At 47.7% G+C, this 24,919-nt stretch overlaps 1 protein-coding gene across 2 annotated transcripts in view; it reads right to left on the bottom strand.

The window, feature by feature from the left end:
• Nucleotides 1-21,074: 21,074 nt before the first annotated feature.
• Nucleotides 21,075-24,919, bottom strand: part of PITPNB (phosphatidylinositol transfer protein beta) — a 68,610-nt gene continuing 64,765 nt past the window's right edge. The window contains exons 11-12 of one of the 2 annotated variants that reach the window (XM_066370601.1): nucleotides 24,223-24,308; nucleotides 21,075-23,042 (exon numbers count right to left, since the gene is read on the bottom strand). In XM_066370601.1, coding sequence (XP_066226698.1) covers nucleotides 24,261-24,308 — 48 coding nt within the window. In that variant the 3' untranslated portion in view covers nucleotides 21,075-23,042; nucleotides 24,223-24,260. The remainder of the gene's footprint in view (nucleotides 23,043-24,222; nucleotides 24,309-24,919) is intronic. The other variant, XM_066370599.1, reaches the window with a different exon arrangement.

Here is a 24,919-nt window from a genome sequence, read left to right as displayed (position 1 = left end):
GTCCAGAGCAGACAAATCCAGAGAGACAGAAAACAGATGAGTGGTCGCCAGGAGCTGGGGGGGAGGGGGAGTGGGAGTGACGGCTAACGGGTACAGGGTTTCCTTTTAGTGTGAAAATGTTCTGGAACTAGTTAGAGATGATGGTTGCACAACGTTGTGAGTGTACTAAATGCCATGCTGACTGTTCACTTTAAAATGGCTAAAGTGATCGTTTGATTTTTTTTGGATTTTACCACAATTTAAAAAAAAACTATAGGTCATTTCTCTTTTAAGAAAGAGGTGGCATGGGGCACAGGAAAGAATATCAGAAGCCATAGGTCTCAGATGAGCTCTGCCCAACAGGCTGGGCAATCTTGGGCATGACAGTGCACCTCTCTGGGCATCTGTGCTCCCCTCTGAGTATCAGGCCTGTTTGCCCTTGGCCCTGCAGACCTCACAGGGCTTAGGGGAAGCTCATGCAGGAGACCATGTTGTTTAAAGAATATTATGACAATGAGCGCAGACAGGAACAGAACCCGTGGGCTCCACTCAGACAGCTGGCATCCTTTCATTGGTCAAGCTTTTCTCCTTTTCCCAGAGGGTCCTATCTCACACTACTCTCACAGAATCCTCGGAAAGAAGGCAGAAAGTGCAAGTCTTCCCTGACTGTGCAGGGGACTCCTCTGGGCTTTCCTGGTCCCCTGTGCCACTCCCATCCCAGTACTGTCATCTAGTAAAGTCACTGGCCCATCTCCCCAACTAGATTCCTTAAAAACAGGGAGTGTGTCTCTTTCATTTCCATAGCGCCAGTGACCCCATCTAGCTGAGTGGACACTCAGGACACATGATTGAATGCGTTGAACTTAGGTTCCATCCCAGCTCCAATACTTCCTGGCTGTGTGACCTTGGGCAACGCCTCTCCATCTCTGAGCCCAGTTTCCCCAGCTCTAAAGTATGTGTATACAGCAGCACCTGGCTTTGAAAGTTCTTGCAAGAATTAAACCAGACTGGGCCCATACTGCACAGAGTAGGTATTCAACCAAATGGCAGTTTCTTTCTTTCTTTGGCTGATTTCATGAAGATAGATTCTGAGTTAACCGACCCTGTGGGGTTGATCCCAGGCCTCAGATTTCTCAGTCAATGACATAGATTATTGGCTTATTTGTCACAAGCCCAACTGTTGAAGCACCACAGTGCAGCTATAGGTGCCACCCTCCCGAACATAACTACCCCCCATGGAAACACCAAATGCCACCTTTGGAAGACCGGTTAGAAGTCTGAATGTTAAGTCTTGGATAGTCAACAAGAAAGTCACACAAAAGATGAAAACACATCGATGTGCACACAGTAGGTGCTTACGTAGTGTCAGGCGGTGGTGAAAGTCTAGTCTTTGGATCCAGGTAGAACCGGATTCAAATCACTGCTTTCCAATGATCAATAAACTGACCCTGGACAAGTCCCTTCTACTTCTCCAAACTCGATTTGGCTCTTACGAGGAAGACATAATTAAGGGACAGAAGCGCCTGGCACGCAACAAGGACCGGATCGTTGTGAAAAGCCCCATCCGCGTGAGGACCCAGCCAGGAGACAGAGCCCCTGGAAATTACACAAGGTCGGCCTCTGATTTCCCGTAATTCAGCAACTCCTACTTGCCTCATAACTTTGGAAAATATTCTCTTAGCATTTGCAATTCTTGATCTGGGCCCAGCGCTGAAATTACTGCAGATTTTTTTTTCCCCTTCTTCTTCTTCTTCTCCTCCTCTTTGACAGCTTGAGCAAAAGGAGCTGTTTTTGAATTTCAAGAGAGGAAAAACACACACGCGCACGCACACACCCCAACAGCATCATTTTGCAGGACAAAATGTCCCCTGTGCTCCAGAGCGGGCGGCCCCAGCCCCGCTCCGGCTGGCCTCACAAACACTTAGTGTCACTGCAGGTTATGTAAGCGCGGTTTGGGCCTGCGAGGTTGGACGTGGCCTTGGGTTTTAAAAAAGGAGGCAGAGGAGTTTGGGTGAGGAACTGTTTGGCTCAAAATAACTCCAGGAAATCAATGCAGGGGGAAAAATAATCCTTAAGACTCTCATGGAAGAAATATTTAGATGTATAGTTTGGAGCATCGAGAACTCAGAAAACTCGAGCCAGAGTTTGGCCAATGTGGCTTTCTCGGCTCCATCGTGCGTGTGGGTGAGGCTGAGCTATCAGGGTATGTGAGGTTGCAGGGTGTGGGGGGTCATAATGTGACCTCTTCTGTGGGATAAAGGGCACCATGCAGACTACATCACTCCTGGAAGGAAAACACCAGTTCTTAGTATTTTCAAAACTGTTTGCGCTTTTGTTCACTGAGTTAGTTCCCAGTCCTTCTGTTGGGGTCCCAGATTTAGCGATTTCTATTGGCTGGTGAGGACAAGACAGGCACGCAAGGATCCAGGAATGAGAAAGCAAGAAATGGAGGGCACCCAACCTGTCCTGACTTGCCCGAGACCTTCCCAGTTTTCTAATAGAAAGCCTTGCAGTCAAGGAAGCCTCCCAGGCCGGGGCAGCTGGGGGCAATGGGTCACGTTACAAGAGAAAGTTATAGAGTATCTCCAAAGTGCCTCTCACCATGCTAGGGCTTTATATAAATAGTGCCACACCATTTCCTTTTTCAAGTAGATCATGCCCATTGTACAGATCAGGCAACTGAGACTCAGACATGGCACAGGCAGCGGAAGATACTCCAGGGTTCTTATTAAAATTGGCTCCACCCCTAGAGAATTCAAGTCAGTGGTTGGGGGACCTGTATTTATAACACACCTTTCCGGTGGTACTAAGAGCAAATGATTTCAATGCGCAAAACCCAACCAAGCTCCGTTGGAAGTAGCCTTGGAACTGAGCGTGAAAAGGTAAGTTCAATGGAAGTAGGCTTTGGAACTGAGGGACAGCATGAGAAAGGGCACAAAGTTGTGGAGACTGGTGACTGACTAGAACGCCCCTGAGGGACAGAGGAAAAGGAGGCTGCTGTTTACAGGCCTATGTCTGGGGGACTTGAATGTCAGGCTAAGGAATTTAGTCTTTCTCCTGAAGGCACAGAGGAGCCATGGGAGGATTTAACCCTTTGAGTAGTGTGTTTTTTGTTAACCCTTTGAGTGAGGACATACATGAACGTTCATACTACTCAAAGGGTCAAACAGTAGAGACAAAGTCAAAGTTATACATTGGAAAGACTATTCCCACTCTTGTGCAGCAGTTATACTGGAAAAGGGGAGAACTGGAGGGAACAGAGTGGTTAGGAGGAAAGTGAGAGAGAGGAGCCCTGCTCAAACTGGCTGGCACAAAAATGCCAATTTATTGATTCATATAATTAGCTTCAAGCATGGCTGCATCCAGGTGCTCAACTTAGAAACCAGCTTCTTTCTATGCCTTGGTTCTATTCTGGTGACTTTCCAGACAAATCCTCCCTCTGTGATGCTGAGATAGCTCCCAGAAGCTTAAGGCTTCCCTTCTGCAGCTTAGCAACCTCATCAGAATGAGAATACCTGTGATCTTGTACTTTCAGCCAAAGTCCTAATGCTGCCACTGGCTGACTTTGATAGGCCCATCTCTCAGCCAATCACAGTGATATCCATTGTCCAGGTCTACATGGAGGCACACACCTGGAGTTAAAGGGTGGGATCAGCCCCACCTCAAATCTACAGTTTGTGGTGCTTTCGTTACTCCTGAGACCCCACTACAATGAAAAATTTAGCAATGATTTCAAATGTGAACCCTGAGAAGCATGTAAAAAAGTGGGGAATTGTGATCTAACCAAAGGTTAGGGGAAGCAGCACGCACACTATGCCTGTTGCCTTATAAGCTAAGCGTGTGTGGACAGGACGGAGTGGGAATGTGCAAAGAAGGAAATAGCTGTGGGGTCAGAGTGTCAGCACCTTGGGTTGTTTTTAAGGTTTCTTTACAGTTTTATACCCTCATCCTGTATCTACTATTATTCCCATTTCAGAGATGAGAAAAGTGAGACCCAGGGAGACGAAGCACGTGGTGGCTGTTGGCTCTGAGCTGGTACCCCGATCCCCTGCGCAATCCTGTTTGCTGTCCCCTGCCTGCGACTGCAATCGCCACAGCCCTCCTGAGAACCGAAGGCAAAACTCTTGCCTCGGCCTGACCTGTGGTGGCGCAGTGGATAAAGTGTCGACCTGGAAATGCTGAGGTCGCCAGTTCAAAACCCTGGGCTTGCCTGGTCAAGGCACATATGGGAGTTGATGCTTCCAGTTCCTCCCCCTCTTCTCTCTCTCTGTCTCTCCTCTCTCTCTCTCTCTCTCTCTCTCTCTCTCCCTCTCCTCTGTAAAATGAATAAATAAATAAAAATTAAAAAACAAAACAAAAAAAAACTCTTGCCTCTGGGGACTTCTCTTCCCCTTTCCAGCCATTACCATGCCCTTGCTCTCCCTCCCTAAGACTTGGTCTCAAGTCCCCCATCACAGACCAAGAGGAAGCGACAGCTGGAGAAGCCTCCATGACAGACAGGAGTAACCTAGAACATCTCCACACTGCCGCAGCCTGACTTTTACTCAAATCCTAGGAACAAAGGCCCCTGTGCCCACCAGGGCCTCAGTGCCAGGCGAGTAAACAGAGCAATGTGTCAGAGCTGCCCGGCGCGGCCATCTGCTCTTTAGCACGCAATTAAATCTGACCCAGCAATTACAGGCTCATAGCCACAGAGCATCCCCAGGCTCCAGGCTCCGCAGAGAATTCTAGAGCGTCAGGCGCTGAGTAAAGAGCCCCTTCTTCTAAGGGGGGGTGGAAGAAGTAACTTGTGTCTGTGGACAGAGCTGGCTTTGGAGGCCATGGACTTAACATGATCTGATTTACTTCTTCCTGACGACTCACTGAGTTCCGTGTTTTTCTCCCCGCTCTCCAGATAGGGAACCTGAAACTCAATACACGGACAGCGTTGCTGCCCTGTAAGAGCCAGAGCTCAGCTTTGAACGTCGGTTTCTCTCGCCCCGAGCAAGCCCTTTTCTCCAGCCCAGGCTGAATGGCCGAAACATCCCAGCTCACCTCCCTCTCCCATCCCAGCCCCAAGTTCTTTGCCTTTGAGTCACTCCTTCCAGACGGTTCTGTTTTTTTGGTTTTGTTTTTTTACACAAGCCCCCTCCTCAGACATTCACTCTACAATCATTTATTGAACATTGACTGTTTGTCAGAATCGGGGCGTAGAGGGTAGGAAGGTGTCACAAGCAAGAAGGACCCAGCTCCTGCCCTCGCAGAGATTACAGATGAAGAGAGAGACACCATTCAACAAGCACAGGAAGCTCTAATTGGGAGCAACAGCGTGGAGGATATACAATGCCGAGAATGTGGGGGCTGGGGGCTTCCCTGGAGAAGTGCCAAGCAGGGTACGAGCTGAAAGTGGAGGGTGGTAACAAAGCAAAGGAAGGAGAGAAGAGTACTCCAGTGAGCAGAAACAACAGCATGTGCAGAGGCCTTATGGTGAGACCCCCAAAGGTCAGAATGACAGGAGCACAGGGAGTGTCCGGGGAACAAAATACATTTTGATGAAACGTAACACCCGTGGTTCCAGCTAACATTTGCCATGTGGCTGCAGTGCGCTGACTCTGAGTTTCTTGTACATAATCTCTTTAAACCCTAACAGTGATTCCAGGGTAGGGTGTTCTCGCCCATTGTACAATGAAAGGAAACGGAAACTCAGATGGTGGAAGTTACCAAAGTTGGCAGTCGATTGGGGTGGGGGTCTGGGGGCGGTAGGTATTCTGTGCCTGGCTCTGTGTGAAGCACTTTTAACCCATTGTTTCCGTGAGTCCTCTCATCAGCAATGACACAGGGACTTTCATTATCCCCATCGTAGGGATGAGAATAGTGAGGCTCAGACAGGGTATGTGACCCATCCAAAGTCACAGAGCCAGGAAGCCACAGAGCTGGGATCTGAATCCAGGTGGGCTTGGCCCTAAGTCCAGGCCGTTTCTACAGTATCAGATTTGCAGCAGCTTCTAAGTGTCTGCAGGGGCTGCCGCAGGCCTCGCCGTGCAGGCACAGAAGTGGGGGAGGGATTTGTGTTTGGTTCTTCGTGGTCTTCGCTGCTGTGGCTCGGTCTGCAGCCTCAACAGGTCCATGGGCTGAGCAGCCTTCTACGGCAGAACTGGGTGCTCTCTGAACAGAGACATCCTGAAAGGGGAGGAACAAGCAAGCACCTACTATGTGTCAGGTGCCAAGATAAAAATTTGAATAGGCCATCTTTTCAAATGACCTGTGCCTGTGTAAGCGTCAAAAACCACCTCACCAGATTCTTGTATCCCCTACTCACTGGCTCCGGAATTCTGGACAATGTGAAGCATCCTTGAATCCTCAGTTTTCCCAGCCATAAGATGGGTGTGAAGTCAGTACCCATTTCATAAGGTTGTTGTGAGGCTGACACTGGAAAATTCTTGGCAGCAGAGCCTGGCTCCCAGTAAGCACTCCATAAACGGTAGGGATTTTTCTCTTTTTCTCTTATCACCATATTTCACCAAATCCGAGACACCATCAGTTGTAAACCACATTCCAATTTTAGAAATATTAAAATGCAAAAGGAAAAAAAAGGACTTGTTAGAATTGATGGAATGTGGCATTATTCCTGTTTTCCATATTGGGGCAGGGACATAATTCTCCTGTTTATTTTCCCCTCTGTTCCCTGATTAGGACAGGGTCCTCCTCACCAGGTCATCCCGGCATCAGGTTCAGGCAGATTTTATTGTTAACGTCACACTGCAAACGAAGCTACAGCCCCTTTTCAAGCCATGGATTAATTTATTTTACTGCTGTGTCAAAAAAAAAGCGCAGAAATTTGGAGCAATTATGCTGATGGGGCCCCCACCCACTGAACACTGTCCTCCTAGCCTCTGCCAAGATGACTCAGCCCAAATTATCCCCCTAATTGTCTCAACCTGTGTGGACTCCAGCTGGGGCCCTCTTTCCCCAAAACCTTCATGACTGGATCCCTAAGGGCTGCAGGGGCAAGGGCTACCCTCTCTCTGAAATGGAACATGGATATCCAGGCTCTTCTGCCATTTTTCACCGACTCAGTTTCTCTTCTCTCTGCCCACCCTCCTGGGCACGCAGGCCTGGTTGTCAATGGACTTTGTGAAAGTTCTGCTTGGAGCAGACCTCTCTCTTTGGACATCCCTATTCTTCCATGCCTGGCCTTGCCTTCCAGCTGTTGACCTGCCTGGGAAAAGGGGAACTATTAAATTTGAAGTCCCTTGAGAGGAGGAACTAACTTGCATTGACATCTGGATCCTCACCCGGCAGAGCTCATGGAACAGAAAAGCTATTCAAGACAAGTGGATTGAATAAAAAGAATAAGGGGTAAAAAGGAAACAAAAGAAAAACTTTGGTCCTAGAAGAAAAGGGGGGCCTCTGAGGAGGGGGTTGCTACAGCTGAATCAGACTCCCATCGCAAGAACAAGCAGAGAGAACAACAAAGACAACAGGCACAAAAGCAAGAATAAGCAGACATGACAGTGTTTCCTACAAATCAAGGGATCCACAGAATCTCACGGGGAGAGGGAAGAGTGCAGCAGGGGGTAGATTTTCACACTTAGGATTCAGTTAAGGCTCTCTTGTTGGCCACAAAAGCACTCCATGTATATTGGTTTTATGAACGCAGAAGTCTCCTGAGTGGAAGACCCACTGAGGAGCCACGCTGCAGTTCATGTGCCCAGGCTTAAGGCTGTGCCACTACGGGCTGGGAGACACTGAGAGCCCGAAGTCCTTATTTTTAATTGGCAGGTGCACAGAATGAATTGAATTGGTCCCTTCAAGAACCCTCATCCATGAGTGGGTCAATGTCATCATAGCTCTAGACAGACCCTCACCCCCAGTCTGTTCCCCTCCCTCATGCTGTAGACAGGGCCATCATGTATTTAATATAGTTTCATCTTTCCAGGACATCTGCCACCTGTGTGTCTGGGAACAACAAAGAACTCTGCCTTGAGTAGGTGGTTTTTAAATGAACATTAGTGGTATTTTCTGCGGCTCATTTGCAATTTGCTCTGTCTGTCAATATTAATTTCCAAGAGTCATTCTTGCTAGGAAGTATAGAGGTAGCTCACTCCTTTTAACCACTAAGTTAGATGACTATACTATTGCGTTTATAAACATCCCTTATTTTATCTGTTCTCTTCCGCATGAATGGACATGTAAGTTACTTCTATCCCTGCCCTCATCGACACCTTGCTTTAGGTGCCAGCCCTGGCCAGCGGTTCAGTGGATAGAGAATCAGTCCAGCATATGGATGTCCCAGATTTGATATTTGGTCAGTACACACAGGAGAAGCAACCATCTGCTTCTTCCCTCCCTCCCTCTCCCCCTTCTCTCCCTCTTCCCCTCCTGCAGCCAGTGGCTTAATTGGCTTGAGGATGGCCCCAGGCACTGAGGATAGCTCAGCTGGTCCTCGCACATGGGCCTCAGGTACTAAAAATAGCGCAGTACTCAAGCATTGTCCCCAGGCAGGGCTGCCTGGTGGATCCCAGTTGGGGCACATGTGGGAATTTGCTTCACTATCTCCCCTCTTCTCACCTAAAATAATAATAATAATAATAATTAGGTGCCACAGCAAGTTTCACAAGCTAGCTGTCTAAAATGCAGGCCTCCCCCCAAGGAAATTCACTGTCCAGTCAGAAAGACATGATTTGTACATACAGAAAAGAAATTTTACTGCAGAGCTAAACTGGGTGCCAAATATACTGCTTACAAAAATTAGGGAATATCTTATCGTTTCATGTGCATTTTGAAATATCACCTAATTTTTGTGAGCAGTAATATGTGTCCTCATTCCTATCTCCATTGTCAAGCCCTGTGCCCCCCCGCACCCTGAGAGTGCCTGGCACTCCCGGAAGAGTGAGCAGGGCCAGTGAGGGGTCTGACCTGGGCAGGGTGGGGAGTGGAGTACAGCTCTGCCAGCTCCCTTCACAGCAGCCTAGGCTGGGCAGCTTCCTGCCCCAGACCAGCAGGACGCACCTCACGTCACATGGCGGGAATCCTCTCACTGTTATTTATGTTGGCTGCAAAATCCAGGAAATCGCCACTGAATATATAGCCCAGTGTCTCAGGACTCAATCCTGTAAGCACGAATCTCACTCCCCAGCATTCCCCTGGGATCCAGACCACGGGGCCCGCCCGATGGTGGATCCAAGTTTATTGTTACAGGGAAAGAGAAAGAAACCAGAGCCACGTCGAGGAAGCTCAGAATCAGATCTACGGCCTGGTAGAAACACTGCCATATGCTTAATTGTGCTCCAATTACACAGAATGCTCCAGAATCGCCGCTCTGGGGTGAAGAGATGCTAATGGCCATTATTACATTTGGATGGCCCGGTGCAGCTACATTGTGATCTTTGCAACTACCGTGTGTTGTGTGGTTCACTGAGCTGCCAGCCTATTCTAACATGGGAGGAACATCAGTGTTACTCATTTGCAAATGCTCACTGAGCTCCCTAGTACAGATCATGCTTGGTTCCCAACACTCAGGACAAGGCAAGATTGGCTCTCGTGGAACTTACAGTCCAGTGGGGAGAGACAGGCAACACGCATGCACGATGCAGGTCGAGATATGTGCTGTGAGAGATAAAGAGCTGTGACAGATGGAAGGAGGGCCTAGTTTATATAAGGTGCCCTGGTCTGACCTGTGGTGGCACAGTGGATAAAACGTCAACCTGGAACGCTGAGTCCACTGGTTCAAAACCTTGGGCTTACCTGGTCAAGGCACATATGGGAATTGATGCTTCCTGCTCCTCCCCCCTTCTCTCTCTCTCCCCTCTCTCTAATATTAGTAAATAAAGTATTTTTTTAATGTTTTATAAACTCACCTAGGAAGTTCCCCCTGAAAAAGAGACATTTGGGCATCTGGCTAAGGCAAGGGAAGGATCTCTGAGGGGTGCTGGTGGAAAAGTGTTCCAGGAAGCAGGCGCATCCAGTGCAAAGGCCCTGAGGTGACTTGCCTGGTGTGTTGGAGAGGTGGCCAGCAAGAGATCAGTGTGGCTGGAATGGAGTGAAAGAGAAGAGAATTGAGGGAGAATGACAGAGAGGGTGTCACAGTAAGGGATCCGTATGTTACTGAGTTACATGAGAGGGCTTTAAGCAAAAGAGGGATGTGATCTTTTGATACTTAAAAGAAGCCCTCTGGCTCTTCCATGAGAGGGTAAAGGACTAGTTAGGAAGGTCTTGAGCAAGAATCCAGGGAGAGAGAATGGTGGCCAGGCTAGTTCAGGGGCATTGTGATAGATTTGGTGAGAAGGGTCAGATTCTGGATATATTTTGAGGGTAGAGCCGAGAGGACCCAACATGGGGCTTGAGAGGCACCCTTGACCCAGTCAGGACATTGGGAAGGGAGGGAGTTGAGCCTGGCCTCCTGCTCCTCCTCTCTGGCCCCAGATCTCCCCACTGCAGCCTGTCAGCAGGACTTTATAGTTCACCCCCTTGCACAACCGTGCTGATGGTCATTGAAGCCAGGGGGCTCAAGCCAGCAGGTTCCATCCTTTGTTAGGGTGACCTCCAGGTTCCTCTTCACAGTTGCAATCTCTCCTCCTCACATCCGCTCCCATTTGCAACAAGAGGGTCACAAGCAGGGTGTGGGACCAAGGTCCTGAGTCAATCACTGTGTGTCCAGCTGGGTAAAACTCACCCAAATAATCCTTTATGTTGGCACCCACTTCAAAACCACAATCCAGAAAAGAGGAGAGTCTGTCCATCTTTACGGTACAGATAGGGAAGCTAACCACAGAGGTGGTGAGCGCTGCTGCCCAAGGCAAACGGGGCAACTTGGAATAAAGCTGGGGTTGTGCCCAGGTGATGGGGGGAGCTGCGGGAATGCCCAGGTTGAAGAGTGATGGATTGTGGTTCTGGGACCTTCCAGGGCCAGACACTGGTTCCTACTCCTCCCCTTGGTTCAGCCTGTTATCTGGGCTCCCTGGTCCCCACCACCCAGCCCGAAGACCTCACACTTGAGTCCGTCTGCATGCACAGCTGTGATTATTTGGTGAGCAGCAGAAATTAACATTTGAAGGCAGTAAGCGATGTTGGGCTTTGATAAGCAGGTACAAGGTATCGGGCCTCTTGTTCTTTCGGCTGGTAGAAGCGACAATTAAGGAAGAAAGAGCAATTCTGTCTCAGCACGTTCACAGTTTCAGTCCAGTCCACTTTAGAATTTCTTAGATCAAACTCTTTATTTGTTCCATCTTGGAGCGTTTGAGGTTTTCATTCCCTTAAAAAATATCTAGCTCTAATTCCTGCCCTACTAGAATTTCCTTGATCTGATTTCTAATCGAGTCCACCCCGGAACTTTGGAAAAGTACGTGGGAAACAGGTCTGGGCCCCTTTCCCTCCCCAGGAATAATCACTTGTATCTAATTATTCCTCAGTCAGCCCATTTACAGTGTCGACTGTAGGCCAGGCACAGGGCTGGGAACTGAGAATGCACCAGTGACCTGGGCCGAGCCATTCCCTTGGGGAGCTCAGGCTCAGAAAGCAAACATTCTACATAAGTAAATGATGACGGTATTATGTACTAAACTCATGCAAAATGTTCTCTATGCACGTCCACTGGGTGCCAGGCACATGAGTGAGAGAGCGTGGGCCCTGGGGTACTGGAAGCTTCCTGCTGTGGTTCCCAAGTTCAAGTGCTCGTCAGAATCAACCATGAAAATGGATCAAAATGCAGAATCTCTGGGCCTGAGTTCTTAGAGGTTCTCATTCTGGGGTCACCAGTAGGGTGACACACCATCCCTGTCTGCCCAGATCTGAGGGGTTTCCCCAGGACACAAGAGTCCCAGTGCTAAAACCAGGACAGTCCTGAACAAACTGGGATTGTTGGTGAGTTTGCATTTTAACAATTCTCCTAGATCAGTGGTTGGCAAACCGCAGCTCACGAGCCACATGCGGCTCTTTGGCCCCTTGAGTGTGGCTCTTCCACAAAATACCATGTGCGGGCGCTACCTCGATAACAAATGTACCTACCTATACAGTTTAAGTTTTAAAATTTGGCTCTCAAAAGAAATTTCAACCGTTGTACTGTTGATATTTGGCTCTGTTGACTAATGAGTTTGCCGACCACCGCCCTAGATGACTCAAATGCCAGGGGTCCATATGGCCGCATGGGCACAGAGAGGATGCCCTGAGTCCCCATCTTCCCTGGAGGAGGTGGGGAATCGTGACCAGGCCATGACGTCCAGAGGCGAAGGAGGTGGGAAGCTTGCAAGGGCAAGGTTGGCTGGGGGCGGCTAATCCAGGCAAGGGGGCAGTCGAGACTCCTGGGACTGAAAGCACCTGGCGGGGGGGGGGGGGGGGTCAAAGACCCGGAATCTGCGGGCCTAGATCCCTTTCAGAGCTTCCCCAGCGTGTGGGGTGAGTGTGAGGAGAAGCAGAAATGAAAGCGGGTTGATTACCTAAACTGGTGAAGATTGCCTGGCCAAATCTCCTGGCAGCCCCTCACTCCCACCCCCGCTGAGCACAGCTGAGCCACGGCTTCCGTGAGCTCCAGGATATTTGGAATAAAAGCTCAACCTTGGAGAAGTATTAATGAAAATGTCACAGGCACTAAAATCAAAGCAGATGCGAACACCGGCTACATGGGCAGACCTAGCTGATAAGAACCAGCCCAGGAGAGAACAAAACCTCTTGAGATTAGGTCAAGGGCAGACAAAAAAGAAAGAAAGAAAGAAAGAAAGAAAGAAATGACATCCGGGGTCCCCCCTGGCAACTCAGAGGAACACTGTCGCTCCTGCGGAACAAGCTGACATTTTTGTGCTGCTGCGTTATATATTGACATCCCGACAGGGCAGCGTGCGGCGGCCTCCACATCAGCAAATAAATATTACGTCTCCATCTTCGACTAAGCAGAGCTGTGGTGCATTCCTATTACTTCATGTGGATTAACCATCTGGAAGTTGAATCAAGCCACGGAGTAAAGAATGGGATCCAATTTTGCATTCACCAAAATAAGCCGTACTAGTCTCAATTTATGGCAGATGGTTATGCAGTCTCAGCGGGCCAAAAAATATCTCTGCAAAAGAATAAAGTTTATGCCAATTACTGTAATAGGAACCAGCACAACAACAGTGTGGGGTTGACTAGGATCTCAGATATCGCCGTACAGCCTATAAACTGTGGGGGGCCGGGGGAACGATGGGGACCCAGTTAATTCATTAAGATAACGCGAGAGGAATGAGGAGCGAAGTTAGTCATAAAACAGAAATATTTCCTCACAAAGGACAGGAGGGGATCGAGGTGGCGTGGCTCATGCTGGGCTGGGGCCTCGGCCACCGAGCTGCAGGCAAGGTCAGGGGAATGGTTAGCAGAGAGTTTAAGGGAGGCTGACTGCTTGGATGCTCGGTGGGAAAGGTGTGGGAGGAGAAGGGTTAAGTTTTGTTTGGGCTTCTCTGCTCCATTCATTCAAAACAGATCTGTGGAGCGTGGACTGCTCTGTGGCAGACCCTGAGCCTCCGGGCAGCTGCCCTGTGGCAGTGTTCAGTGAAGAGGGTGGCCTACTTGGGAAGTCAGGGGAGGAGTATTTGAAGATGTGGTCCCTCAGCTGAGGTCGAAGGTTGAACAGGGGCGGGAAGAGGGCTCCAGGCCTAGAGGATCCTGTGGGCTTTGAGCTCAGAGAACCTGGGACAAGGCAGGCGTGGCTGGAGCAGGAGGTGAGGGTGGCAGGGCCGCTCGGGCACAGCAAGGCTTGTCTGTGTCCTAAACAAAGATAGAATGACCTGATCTGCTCTTCTTTGGGAGAAAGGCCTTTGGCTGTGGGAAGCTCTGCCTCTTTTCAGCTGAGGGCAGCTTCTTGACCTATGTGCACTCAAGTTTCCGCAAAGATTGGGTAGGGTGATAACTAGTACCCAGCTTCGCGGACAGGGTCGCGAGTGGAACCATGAGCTGTAGCAGAGGAGGCTTGGGTGGCGGGGGTAGGGGTCTGCACTCTCCTCTTAGAGGAGTCCTCCTGCCAGGACGTGCTGGCCAGCATCTCCCCAGAGACTGGCGTCCAAACAGCCTGCCCACCCCACACCGACACCTTTCGTGCCCTGCCATGGCTGGGGTTGGGAGAGACAGTCGGCTTGGGGCACATCAGACTACAAAACAAGGTTGCCTGCCTCCTATGCAATGTCGGTTCAGCTTTTTAATTTGTTTTTAAATAAAAGCTTCTGCCTTAAAGAATGCCTCTTTTGGGGGCTAAAAATAGGGTGGCCAACTGTCCCAGTTTGCCCAGGACTGTCCTGGTTTTAGCATGCAAAGTCCAGACCCCCAGGAAAACCATTTATCCTGGGCAAACTGGGATGGCTGGCCACCCCAGCTGATTAATAGGACAACGAAGGGGCAAATCCAGAGCTGGGGAGATTTTTCACGCATTACTTATACACTTCTTGTCTCATGGCTGCATTCTGTGTTGGTATAATTACCCCAAGTCTCCGCAGGCAGGACACAGAGGCTCAGAGGGGCCAAGACTTACTAGCTGGCCGTTGCTCAGTAAGTGGACGTGGCAGGCTTGGAATGCAGGCATCGGATGCCAAAGCCCCCATGTTCAATGCGGCCTCTTGGAGGGAGACAGCGGCAGCGACCATTAGCAAAACCCAATGGCGGCAGTCATGGCTGCTGAGCTCCACATTCTCTGGTAGGCTGACAAGGAAGGGAATGGAGCTCGTTGCAAGCAACAGTAATCCTACTGTTTCTCTCCTGGCCAGACAAGCCTTCCCTACTCACACAAAGGCCTGAGCAAACACAGGGGCCACCATCGCATCCTGGTGGCCCAGAGCCAGGGCTGGGCCAGGCTGTCCCAAGTCACCGATGAAACCGGCTCTGCCCCCCTTCCCTGAGATTCTGGGTGCTGTGCAAAGCACATATAGCCTGGGGATCCAAAGCTCCAGTGAGGGGAGTGAATTCCAGTGCAAACGGGAGAAGCCCCTGCCTGAGGCCTGGCGCTTGCATGTGCGGGGAGCTCGCCAGCCGGAATGCAGGCGCTGACCTCAATCGCACAAGTGGAAAATCTGAGCTTGTCGGGTTGGAAAGGGCCAGGAGGAATCCTGAATCCCACCCCCAGCCCCCACCCCAGACGGCTTTCTGGCACACGCCTAGGGAAGAAGAGTGAGCTCATGGCCCACCAGATGCTGAAAGAAAAAAATCTTATCCCCAGCGATAGAAGGCACCGCTGGGCATTCATGTCCGGGGAAGTGTTCTCAAGGCCTGGTGCGTTACAAAAACAGCTTGAACTAAGCTCCTCTTGTACAGCGAAACGCTGAGGACAATTCTGCAGGGGGAGGGGGTAACTACCCACAATCCCGCCATGCTAACAAAACAACCGAGGCAGTTCCCCTCCAGATGTTCACAGGCCTAGAGATTTCCTGCTGCTGAAGAGAGACTGCAGCCCTGGTTTCTCACCTCCACACAGCAGACATTGTGTTTCCATGTGCATTTCAGAACCATCACCACACCTCCCCACACCCCCCACTCCTCCACCAGGTACTCGGAGGTGACTTACATGGAAGGGATGGATACAGGGGAGCCACGCCCTCTCAAATGTCACAGAACTATCATAAGAATCAGGTATGAGCATGGGATCGAGAGGGCTGGGTGGGGAGGAGTGAAGGAGTTATGTCAGGAAACCCCGCCTTAAAAGAGGTTGCCTCGGTGGGACAGAAAATGCAACCTAGGCGTTTCCTGACATGGAGACCGAGGGGAATTCAACTCTGTCTAGGAAGAAATGTCTTCTTGGCTCCAAGTGCTGGGAAGAATCAGTCATGCAAGTTTGCTTCTCAGTGGTGTTTAAGAATATCAGGTTGTCCGTGATAAAATTTCTATCATCATGGCTGCTACTTACGTGGGTCCTTGTCAATGCCACAGGCGTGGAACCCTGTGGTTCTCAAAGACAGGGAGGCTGGATGGGCGGTGGTGATGCCCGCCTCTGCAGGGCCCCAGTATTACAACCCTGGCTCTACTGCGCCCAGTAATAGGACTTAGCAAAATTACGCTTCTCTGGGCCTCAATTTCCTCATCTGTAAAAGGGGGAGGGTAGTAACAGGATCCATCTCATTGTGTTTGTGAAGATGAGAGGAAGCCATTTATGTACATGTTGTGCTTAGAACCATGCCTGACATTGTAAGTGCTATAAAGTGTTGGCTTTTTGGAGGGAAGAATCTAAAAGTAGAGCCTAGCAACGATGGCCCTTGGGCCCAACCCAGCCTACCACCTATTTGCGTAAATAAAGTTTTATTGGAACACAACCACGCCCATTTGTTTGCATAATGTCAGCAGCTGCTTTCAAGGTACAAAGGTGGAGCTGAATTTTTGCAACAGAGACTGTATGTCCCTACAAAGTCCAAAATATTTACTATATGCCCTTTACAGAGTCTGCCAACCCCTGATCTAAATGAACAGCCTGTGAGTGTCTATACATGGCTGTTCTGGGCCTGATTCTGAGCCTCCCTCCAGCCTTACTTGGGAGAGGTCTCTGGCCCAACATGGTGCCTCTCTGGGAATGACATTTTTGGAGTGATGGGTACAGAACACCATGGATGAACAGCGCCCCCAGCACCTCTCTCTTGGCAAGCCCAGGTGTTTCAGGGCTCTCCAGGCCCTGGCGGAGTGCAGGCGGCTCTGCGAGAACACGCTATCAATATTCCATGCTGCAGGGAGCCAGAAAGCAGCGGGATGCCCCTAAAGGCGAAGCTTTTGTTTAGCACATACATTAATAAACACCGTAAGCCACTCCTCCGTTCCACTGCATGAGCCTCCTTCAGTTCAGAGTGCGAGGCAATTCTGCTCTGGACCGATTAGCAGATGGTATCAGAATATATAAGGGTTCAATGAGGTGAAGGCATGTCATGGAGCCTTACTGCTTCTCGGAATTCAAGGAGTAAACAGATTCGACCCAAGGGCGAGTGCCACTAACTCAGGGGACCTCTGAGGCGACTTTCTAGACAAAGACCTGTCCTTACTGTGCCCCATCAGGACCCACAAAGTCAAGCTCAGGCTAACATGTTAGCAATGGTAGCCAGAGAGCCAAATTTCAATTGTGGGGAAGGTATAGGACATCCATGAGAGGAGAGTGTTTTGTTTAACAGCCACAGATGGTATTTCCCGGACAACAGACGTATAGTGAAGCAAAATATGCCAATTGCGAAGAGCGTGGCTAGCCAGCATTTTCTGTTCCCCACAGCAGCAGCTTTTGTTAGCCCATCACTGCTCTCTACCCTCTGACTTTCAGTTGGTGCACATTGGGAGTCTGATGGTAAAACTTGCAGCGACTGTCTTCCTATGCTTAGAGCCGTTTTCAAGGACAACATCTGGGCTACGGCTCAGTCCCTTTCACTCACGCCTGATCCTCCGACTGCCATGATGCAGACTGGCCCCACTTACAGACAGTGGAGTAATGAGGCTCTTGCCGTCATCAGGTTTTGGCTGCACTGGTCATTTGGGCCTTAGGGAGCCATGCAGATGCTCACGCAAGGATGAAGTGCAATCAGGGGTGATCTAGAAAGTTACTTCTGGCAGATCCCGATTTTTATCCATGCTCTAGTCCAGGCCTTGGCAAGCTACAGCCTCACCAGCCCAATCCGGCCTACTACCAGTTTGTGTAAATAAAGTTTTATCAAAACAGACACGCTTATACGTTTATGTTATTATTGTCTATGGCTGTTCCTGCATTACAAGGGCAGAGCAGAAACAAGACCATATGGCCTAGAAAGCCTAAAATATTTGCTATATATCCTTTTAAACAAAGTTTGTGGACCCCTGCCCTAGATGAGAAGACAGCTCATGATAGCATGGATACCACCAGGACAGACAAGAGGAATAGGATTTCACAGGCATTAGGGGGCACCTTTAAGACTCAGTGAGCAACTACGATTTCTGTCTTAGCATCGCCAGTGATGCAATTCAACAATGAGAGAAGATCGTACATTGGGGGAAGGAAAGACAGAGTTTGGTTTCAAATTCCTTTAGTTGGAAGTCTACCAAAGCTCTGGTTTAGGTATCTGGAAAGCGAGAAGGAAACGTGGACCTGGAGCTCCCTCCTCTGTTTTCTCATCCGACTCTGTACTATTAGCTTCCAGAATGACTTCCTCTCATTGCAGCTAGTTGTCAGGCTTTAATTTGCTGAGGGCAGAAATCAGATTTCACTGACTTTTTGGTTATACTTTCCTTTCCTCTACCCCAGACTCAAAGGGAGCCTTTCACAGGGTAGGCAGGTATCTGTTGTGGGCCAACGGAGCAACTGAGTTAAAGTTTCTATCAGGGAAGGTGACTTTTGGGTACAACTGTGACTCCCGCCCATGAGTTTTCAAGCTAACACAGGACACAAAACATACATATATAAGATGATATCTATTAGCCAAGGCAGCATCGAGTCTATAAAAGCCAAACAGGGGGTGCAGGCTGCTGCAGAGGTTGCTCCAAGGGAAGGAAGGCAGCGTGGAGCATACATTTGGTTTTGAAGAACGGGTAGAAATCTGATTACCTGGACAGAAAGCAAACTTCTCAATGATCTTCCAGGCAGAGTGGGATTCTTAGTTCTCTTTGCCTGTCCTTTGAAAACAGGGCACACAGAAGCCAAGCAGCTTATTTATTTTAAAAGCTCCCCTACATGATTCGAAGATGCAGCCAGGGTTGCGAGACTCTCTGGCTTACATGAGCTCAGTTTTTCAAATTGGTAACCTTTATAACACCAGAAACCTTCAACCTATGGGAGCCCACAAGATGTAGTCTGGGGACGAGTACAGCCTGGCTAGAATGAAGGAGGCATTCTTTTTCTCATCCAGGGGACACATTCTAATTCATGACTTAACTTGGTGGAAGAGAAATGCACGAGGAAGCAGTGGTTCCCCATGCAAACCCCCCCACACCCCACAAGGAGTGCCAGTGATCTTAAAGGAATGGGGGGAATAACAATTAGTTCTGAATTCCTTTTAAACAATGAGATGCCTTGCAACCTAGCACCTTCAGAAGGAAAAAACAAAAACAATGAGCATCAAAGTGTCAGGTGTCCAAACTGCTGAGCACTGCTTTAAACGCTTAGCGTGGCCTCCGAACTTTTGGGAGGCAGCTATAGAATATCTGCAACTTCTACTTTCCCTAATACAATCTGATTGAAGAAAGGGTTTTGAAAGGCCCTGCTGTTGCTTAATAGTTCCAAGTAGAAAACATAATCCCAACTGACAATGGCTGGCCCCTAGGAAGCACTCCCCATTGGCAGTAGTTGCTCCAAACTCAGCGGGATAATCTTGAACCTGTCCCCTCATACTTTTCCCTCTCTCTCATCATGTGGAGTCCCAAACACTAACATGGCCTGTGAGGGAACTTGAAATACTCGATTTGTATTCATTGAACTCCATCTCATAACACAAGGTGGCATTCAACGCTATCAGGTCTGAAAGACTTAAGTACAGCCAGGTTCTCCTTCCAAACGGTTAAGAACAGGGAATGCCATACTGACCCCATGTCAGCTCAGCTGCTGAGAAATGGACAAATCAACTGTTAATAAATGTCTCTTGCCTCTTCCGAGACAAAAGTTGAGGAGGAGGTTGAACTGCAAAAGTGAACAGCTTAGCAAGTTGAAGAGGGGAGAGAAAGGTGAGCTTTCTAAAAGCCAGGTGTTAGGTCCAAAGTGATTTTAGATCAACCAGGAGGCAGTGTGGTAAATGAATGGACCAGGAAGTGAGAACTCCCATTGCAGAGGGAACACCATATGCTAGAGGATGTAATGTCTCAACTGACCTGAACACACTACAGCTGGGCACCCTGGCCTCCACCGGCAGACCCAGAGTCCAGGACGCAGCGAGGGGCCAGGAGGGCTGTGCTGACCCCGGCCCTCACTGTTTTGGCACCCTGGGTTCTTCGGGTCCCAGCTGCCTTTGGCTTTTTTTTTCATCTGTACAATGTGAATGATGTCAGATATCTCTCAACCAACCCTGTACAGTTCAAGTGACTGCTTATCACACGGAGCTGTACTCAGCCTGTTCACACCTGACTCTCCACACCAGTCCATGCACTGCTTGTGCTCACCTTGCTGTGAGATGAGCGCTGGGTGTGTCAGTGCTCAGCCTGCTGAAGGCAGGGACAGACTGCCAGTGTGGGTGCAAACACTGGGTCTGAAGACACTGAGAAAATGACTTCAGAAAACAAACAAAAGAACACCCCGGAAATAGGCCCTGGCCGATTGGCTCAACGGTAGAGCGTCAGCCCGGCGTACGGGGACCCGGGTTCGATTCCCAGCCAGGGCACATAGGAGAAGCGCCCATTTGCTTCTCCCCCCCCCTTCCTCTCTGTCTCTCTCTTCCCCTCCCGCAGCCAGGGCTCCACTGGAGCAAAGATGGCCAGGGTGCTGGGGATGGCTCCTTGGCCTCTGCCCCAGGCGCTAGAGTGGCTCTTGGTCGCGGCAGAGCGACGCCCCGGAGGGGCAGAGCATCGCCCCTGGTGGGCGTGCTGGGTGGATCCCGGTCGGGCGCATGCGGGAGTCTGTCTGACTGTCTCTCCCCGTTTCCAGCTTCAGAAAAATACAAAAAAACAAACAAAAAAAAAACCAAAAAAAAAACACACAAAAAAAACCACACACAAAAAAACAAAAGAACACCCGGGACATACAACACTATACATTAAACACATCCACAGAGCCCGCCACCTCTCTGAAGGTTGAACAACTCGAGGATGTGAGCTGGAACCACAGGAAAATAGTTGTTCCACGTCCAAAAACAGCAGACCTTCCAAAGTCTGAAAAGAGGAAAGGCAAAACAAAGCAAAAAATCCTTACTGAGCAGTTTTACAAACACTATGAATTTTTTTTGTATTTTTCCCCTTAAAAATAATCCTAATTTTTAAAAAAACCCTTTAAACCCTTGAGATTAATAATAAATAATCCTTCATTAGTTTACTGCTTAGCTTTTAAAGACAGAAAATCATTTAAGAAGCAAAATATAACAACTTAATGTGGAACAAGAGAATTTCAAGAATGGGAATTTGCAATAAAAAACAAAAAACCCCACTTTTCTTTATTTTTCCCAGAGCGGTAGAGCTGCCAATGAGTGAGCGAGCTCTCGACGAAGCAGCCGCGGCATCAGGGAAACAACCACTCAAGCACACAAGTGGCATTTTGTGATCAAATTTATTTTTTGTTTAAATTTCATTTACTTTGTTTTACTGTAATTTACACAAGAGACTGCCAAGTAAACTAGATATTTTACATTCACCACACATTCCCTCAAATCTCCACAGTTGTTAGAAAAACATTAAAATCCATGCGCTGGGCTCTCATTTCCATGTGCGCCCAAACTCCCAATAATGCTGCAGATGCCAGGGAGAGTTAAGTTCATTAAGAGGGGAGGGCGAGACTCTTTATTTCACAAAATGAACGATAATCCTCCTCTCGTCAAACACTTCGCTTGACGATTATGCGCTGACAGAACCTCTTACAACAGTGCTCAGAGAGTAAACATCAGTCTTGATCCTGAGTACACCGAGGACATATGCAGTGTGGGGTTTGTGGCTGAGGACAACAGGGCATCGCAATGCAGAAGACATCCTTGTCTATGTCGCTACGATCACATTGGTGGGGACACGGGACATGTGGGAAAGAGAGATGCGGGGTAGGGGGGGCAGGACTGTCAGCAAATCAGATTACTTATGTGATGTGACCACAGGGGCTGGCGTATTGTAGGAGGGACGAGAGGTTAAAGAAGACAGTTTGTAACCTGAAGGCTTTAATAATATCATTCTATTCAAGCTTCCAGGACTGACAGGAGAAAAACTGGATTCGGACAGAGAAAGCTGATAAAATTCTGACCTAGCTATCATTCCTTTCTTTAAAACAAAAAAGTGCCAGCAGCTTTCTACCCGGCAGTTCCATGATGCTTAGTCAGGGCATGTTCCAATGATATCCTGCTTGAGAACACAGCCAAATGGGTGGAGGTGCAGGGGGCCCTCAACAGGGCCTCCAAACCATGTGCAGGCAAACCCCATGCTGCCTCCAATTCTTCCTATTTCAAAGTCAGCATCTCCCCCTTAAAGTGTGTTTCAACATGAAAAGAGCAAAACACCATCACTATCTATAGTCTGTCGTGTAAGCTGTGAGGAATCTAAATCATTTGCATAGTTTCCAAGCTGTAATTTCAGAAAACAGTCTTTTCCTAGACAAGACTCCATGGAATCAATGTACTTCCAATTTTTCTAAACAGCCTATCATGCTATTAATTTCTTCATCAATTTCTTGGTGTGCCTGACAGGAGCCTGCAAATTGTATAGTGTTCACTATACCTTACAAACCATCATCTCCATTTTTTTTGCTACGTCTGATGTAGAAAAATACTTGAAGTTTAGAATACAAAAATCCAATAAAAACCAGATTCTTTTTTAAAAGGGTTTTGTCCCTCAGGGCAAACAAGTAAAAACAGGCCTATAACTTTAATCCTTACGAATAGATATTGTCCAATTTGGCTGTAAGACAATAACCATCCAGAAATAAATCATGATATACATTCAGAGTTTACAGTCCAGATTCATTGGAATACCAAAAGATTTTTGAGTAAAATTTTCTGTGGGAGTCTGTTGTTTATGAGATTAAAATAAAAATTTATAAGAGACCGATTTAAAAGAACAGAAAAGTAATAAAGGCTATATATAATATATATATTGGTCCACAAGTTGACATTTATGAAACATACCAGCTAGTATTACACTGCAGTCAATTTGTTCATTAATGGTATTACTCTGATTATTAAAATCTGCTCCAGGTATATATATTGAAAATATTTTCTTTTTGCATTCTTGCTGAAGATAGGTACAGTACTTTGGAGAAGTTGTACTAATCCCTTCAGGATGTCTTATGTACATATATACACTAATGTGTGTATTTCGATCTGTAGCTCTACATGCGGTTTATATACAGCTGCAGACATACACACACAAACATATATATACACGCGGTTGGGAACTGTGTGTGTGAGCACGTGATCACAAGCACACGTCTGGGAAACGCCAACCCTGCAAGATACCGGTCAGATCCTTCTTCACTCATCACTGGCTGCACTTGTTCCCCTCACTTGACCTTGATTACGTAACTGCAAGGAAAGGGAAAGAAGTGCAATGTGTTAAAATTCAGAGAGGTGCAAAAAAACATTAGATAGTAGCTTGTTGCACAGTCTGACTAACACCCTCAATGTAGAAAAACTTTTAGCAGGAAATGGACCCCAACTACTTCATTCAAAAAATTTAACCGCTTGAAAATTTTGACCTTACTAATGGCTTAACATTGTTTCATCAGAGAGAAAATTAGAAGTAAATATAAATTACAGTAACTTAGAAGAATTCAAAAACAATAACTTGATTTTTTTTTTTTACTGGAACATTGAATTTGAAGAAAGACCTTTGGGGGGATCCTGACAGAGTTCATTTGTTCTTATTTGGTACAACTGCTCTCCACTCCTGAACACGTCGTGTCTCCCATGTTCTATAACTGAAGAACAGATATCACATGTGGTTGGGGGCAGAGATGAACTACAGTGGAGCAGAAGAGTGCTCTGTCCTGTGCTTTTCCTCAAAAACATTGCAGTTCAATATGAACAGATGACGACAGTGTACTGTCAATTTTTGTGTACTCACACGGGTTTCACTATGTGGGGTGATTTTGAGGCCCTTTTATCCCCTCTAGGAAACTCTCTAATTTGAGCAAATAAGGTCGGGGTAGAGAAATAAGACCACAGCAATGTTTTCCATTATAAATGAAAACCGAAGTGTATTTACACATATTAAAGTGAACTGTAATGATAATTGAAGAGTCAATATAAAGGAAGACTTTTTGGTGCTCAGAAAAAAATTCAACTGAAATGAATTATTGAGGTTGGTCCTATGGTATGGAATAAAAGATCTCGGACTTCAAATGCTTTTACATATCTGCTAACTAACTACAAATGGTCCCACTGAGAAACAGGTCAATTAGCTATTGGTGAAAAATCAGCTGCCTTCTAGGACAGTGCCACACTATGAGTAAGTGCACTGCAGCTGGTTTCTAACCCAGTATCTCTAACAAGTAGCTCAGGATTACTAAATCCAACCTGTTCCAGGGAAAAGCTTTTTACACAATAGTGACTCAAGTGTTCACTATCAATTTCTAAAATGTAATCTCTTGAATTCTAAAAACTAAACCATATTTAACACTTAGTCTCTCCTTAGCAAGTTAACTACCCATTACCAAAAAGGTGTTGGTTTTTAAATATCCTTTATACCCAGGTCTTCACTTACACAGTTTGATATTGTCTCTGACCCTACAGGGGACTCATCTAGACATCAGCAGCCGACGTGCCTCGGACGGAACCCTTCTTACGCATCTAAATGTAAAATAAAATCATGAGCTGCTGAAATCAGACTCTATATTGGGTTAGTAAGAAAGGGGAGAAAAGAAGATCTAGAAGAGACTGAAGTGACCACTGCCTATTTATAACTATTTCTACGTAGAGAATGAAGTTCTGAGGCCCCTTTAATAATCTTGGCCTAAAGAAAATCTTACAAAAGGATTTTCTTATACAGCATAAAAAATGTGTATCTATTCTTGAATGTAGGAAACAAAAGCCTGCAGACTGATGATATGAGATTATCAAAGACAGCCAAGGGTCCACGAACTGTTCACCTGCAAGATGAGAAAATGTCCCGATGGTCTGGCTCCTATTCTCATAGTCCTTAGACCAGACAGGAAGCCATGAGGAATGGCCACCTCTGCTGCTTCTGGGACCAAGGTCCCCAGAGGAGTTCTTTACGGGAAATTTATTGAAGAGAAAAAAAAGTGGACAGGAAGGACAAGCGAGCAGAGGAACAGTGACAGACACAGGGATGCAGCAGGGAGGACACTGACAACGTAAAACACTCAATGGGAAAATTATGGAAAAGAATGGACAGAAAAGGAACAAATGCGTTAACCACATTTCTAAAACTCAACCCTTCT

The sequence above is a fragment of the Saccopteryx leptura genome, chromosome 2 (genome assembly GCF_036850995.1).
Source record: "Saccopteryx leptura isolate mSacLep1 chromosome 2, mSacLep1_pri_phased_curated, whole genome shotgun sequence".
NCBI lineage: Eukaryota > Metazoa > Chordata > Mammalia > Chiroptera > Emballonuridae > Saccopteryx > Saccopteryx leptura.
This window is presented reverse-complemented; position numbering and strand designations above follow the sequence as displayed.